General features: G+C 30.5%; 1 protein-coding gene across 1 annotated transcript in view; it reads left to right on the top strand.

Annotated features, from left to right (window-relative positions):
- The window catches only part of LOC104737873 (gibberellin 20 oxidase 3), a 5,565-nt gene continuing 2,024 nt past the window's right edge, over nucleotides 1-3,541 (top strand). Inside the window, exons 1-2 of the mRNA XM_010458129.2 lie at nucleotides 1-15; nucleotides 91-167. Coding sequence (XP_010456431.1) covers nucleotides 1-15; nucleotides 91-167 — 92 coding nt within the window. The remainder of the gene's footprint in view (nucleotides 16-90; nucleotides 168-3,541) is intronic.

Genomic DNA, 3,541 nt, shown 5'->3' with positions numbered 1-3,541 from the left:
ATGAACGATTTGGAGGTTACACACTGGTTCTTGTTATAGTTTGATACTGCAAACTTTTACCATTTTGTCACAGTTTTTCTAAACTTGCAGATTACACATACACTCTCTGACTTACTCAATAAAATAGGAGATCTTAAATACTATGACCAAGACCTACAAGCTGCAAGGTCATATTACTATCGTGCTTTTAAATGTTAGACGTGATGCAATGAAGCATCATCCACATGCTCCTACTCATTTAGTTTAATTATAGCATGTGTCGATTTTACAGTCAAATCTTTTTGTCTCGTTGGGCATTAGGCTAGTATATATTGGGCCTAAAGTATGATTTAGGCTAGTAAGATAATCGAATAAATCCAATGTACTTTGTCTAACTATCCCACCCCCTTTATATTCTGAACATCGCCATAATTTACAGAATATAAAGCACTACTCCTATGATTTTGTCGCGCAATCCTGTAGGATAAGTCAACCTACAGGATTTGAGTAAATTACGATACAAATATAATTTTCTATATACTTAGTTTTTTTTTTTGAAATCTTTTTTTTTTTTAGTTTTTTTATATAATCTGTATAATTCTGTAAACAGGAAATACGTGTGTCGTATATGTAATATATCGTTAATGCATCGACAGTTCGACGAATTAGTTGCTAATGGTTCGACTCAAACTCAGTCACTAATTTGAATTACGATGCATCATTTTGTTAGTGGTGTATATGCAAAACAAAATAAAACAAAAAAAGTAGTGCATCGATGAATTATTTTCTTATTACTTTTTTCATTAGACAATGAAAACTCACCAATTCAAAAAGTTAGTGTCGTCCATCATCAATATACGGTTGTCATGTTACACATTTCTTTCCAACCAAAATTTGCGTTGGAATTTTGAGTCAACAGCAATTTCACCGATAAACCAAAAGTCAGCTGTGGCCTGTTGGATTAGGCGTCAATAGGAAAGAGTGAAAGACATATTGTGGACAACTACTAAATTTAGGGTTTAAAAATGCCTCAATAATGTCACTTTCCCTCTTAAAGTGACGCTATCTATTTGTCGAATCCGACATAACACACTATAGTTCATTGGTAAGCACCAACACAGAACATGATATTATGTGTTAAGAGATATGGACACTTTTGTAACGAAGTGCCTGAGTGGATCCCAAAGGGACTTGTAACTAGACTACTAGTAGAGTTAGTAGTGTTAGTGTATAAAATGAAGAAGTCAAGGCACTCCATCATTTTTATATACCATAAGTGCCTTGCACTGTTACAAACATTATCCAAATATCCAAATACATTTCCTCCTAAAGTTGTAAAACAAAATCTATAAGTATTATATTTTTGTTGCGTAAAATGTAGGCAAATTGGCTTGTCCGTTTTAGTAAAAAAGGAATCGAGTCTGGCAGTGAGAAGATTGGATAAGGTTAATCTTTCCGGTATCTCAATATATACAACGCCAACCTTAATACAACCATTAATTAAATAGCGTATTTAATTATTGATAAAACATATAAAAAAGTACATCTTTGTATATCAAATACAGGAATCTTCGACGTTTTTTAAAGTCAAACAATTACGCAATGACTGCAACTAAAACAAAAATGAACAAAATTATCAAAAAAAATACATTGCTCTTTGATTGTTACCAAAATGAATATTTGTTTTATCTTGCTGATCAATTAGCTAAGATCGCTTTGTACATTTGTTCTTTAACATATCGTAAAACAAAAGAGAAGATCAGTTACACTTACGCCAGACGGAGAAGTTGCATGTGTTTAGGGTAGTACTGTTTGACAATTAGCAACACAAAGAGCACCATCTATCACAACAGACCAAATCGATATATTCGAGGATCAAATTCTGCAAACTAAAGAAAACAGTTACGTTAAATTGATAATGTACCGTTTCTAACTTTCTTATCAAAATTGTTTTTTTTTTTTTTTTATGTACGTAAAAGACAATTTTAGGTGAATACATTGTTTCTTTCCAGAAAACAAGAAACACGAGAGAAGACATAACTCATACATGCGCGTTGAAGCTGTGTGTCACTCACAGACATCATTGAAAATGTTGTACTGCCACACTCTCCACAAGAAGACAACCTTAACCGCTCCATATCTGTGTTTTGGGTTAAGCAACTCAACTCTTTTTTAAATTCATTACTAATCCTTTTTCTTTTCGTAATTCTTATTTTATATTTCTTTTACTTTTTTTTTGTTTTACTTTTTTTTTTTCTTGAACAAATATTTTACTTTCTAATAACATATTTGTTTTACTTTACTAACACGCTCAATTTCATCAATTTACTTCAAGTGATACTAAAAATATGAATTATTTTTTTAAAATACTATTTTTCTATCATTTGTTTTCTACAACGTTAGTATTCTTTTTCTGTTTTTTTTAATAAAGGGATTTCAACGTTAGTATGGTGCGTGGGTCCAAATCTAGATAATTTTGGATATTTTTATTTTATAACCTTTATGTACTCTTACGTGTGTTTGTTGTGTTCTTTCACTTTTTCTATGAACATGCATTAAAAGAACAAAAAATTATACGAATAAGCAAATATTTCGTTTGCTCAGCTTTAAAAATGATGAAACGTTCGATTCTTTACCACCGACTCTTGTTTTTATACCATAGCTTTAATAACAAAAACGCTTACTTACTTTTCAGTTTTCACCAAATCAGCTGCTAAAAGCGTAAAACAGTCTTCTGGTTTGTGTTACCACCATTTGGCTCTCGTTATCACGGTTGGGAGCGTTGGGGCATCTCCAGTGGAGAAATCTTTAAGCGTATTCAACAAAAATAAATTAATAAAATATTTAAAAATTGAAGAAATAGAAAAAAATGTTGCTAGCAGAAAGACTTTTAGAAACGTTGCTTTACCATTACTACACATGTCAAACATATAGTAATCGTTGCAATAAAAAATATAAAAAGAAACTTTATAATTAAAATGTTATTATTATTTTTTTTTATAGAAACACATATCGCTAGAATACGATGGGCCTCACCAAGCCCAACATATTTCTGTCAATAAATGATGACAGTTTCATTTTATTCTAAGTCACTATGAAACTGTCGGTTTTCATATTATGAAATTTTGAAACGGACGGACATAGAAAAAATGATGTGTGATATGGATCTGCTATCAATATTGTTTTACGATTGATAGCAAATCGATCGCTAAACCAATCGGTAAATTATCATTCAATACTTATTCGCTACTATCATTAATTTAAATCATCTAAAGCTTTCATTAGCACTTAAAAGTTTATTGAGTTAGATAATTTTAAGTGATTTTTTTTATTTTAAATTAGGGGTTGATAAGTAACTATTAAATAAAACAAAACAATGAAAACATCATGCAAAAAAATAATTACTGAGGAATATTTTGTTTTTCAGCTGGTTTTTGTCTTTTCTACGAATGTCATATGGTGTGTATAATTTGTAATTGCAGGCCATTCAAAAGTCAATATAGTCAATAGAGCCAATTTAGCCACTCAAAAGAAAACTTAAAAAAAAAAAAAAAAAAAAAAA

This window comes from Camelina sativa, chromosome 13, assembly GCF_000633955.1.
Source record: "Camelina sativa cultivar DH55 chromosome 13, Cs, whole genome shotgun sequence".
Classification (NCBI taxonomy): domain Eukaryota; kingdom Viridiplantae; phylum Streptophyta; class Magnoliopsida; order Brassicales; family Brassicaceae; genus Camelina; species Camelina sativa.
Note: the sequence above shows the minus strand (reverse complement) of the source record. Positions and strands in the feature narration are given on the sequence as shown.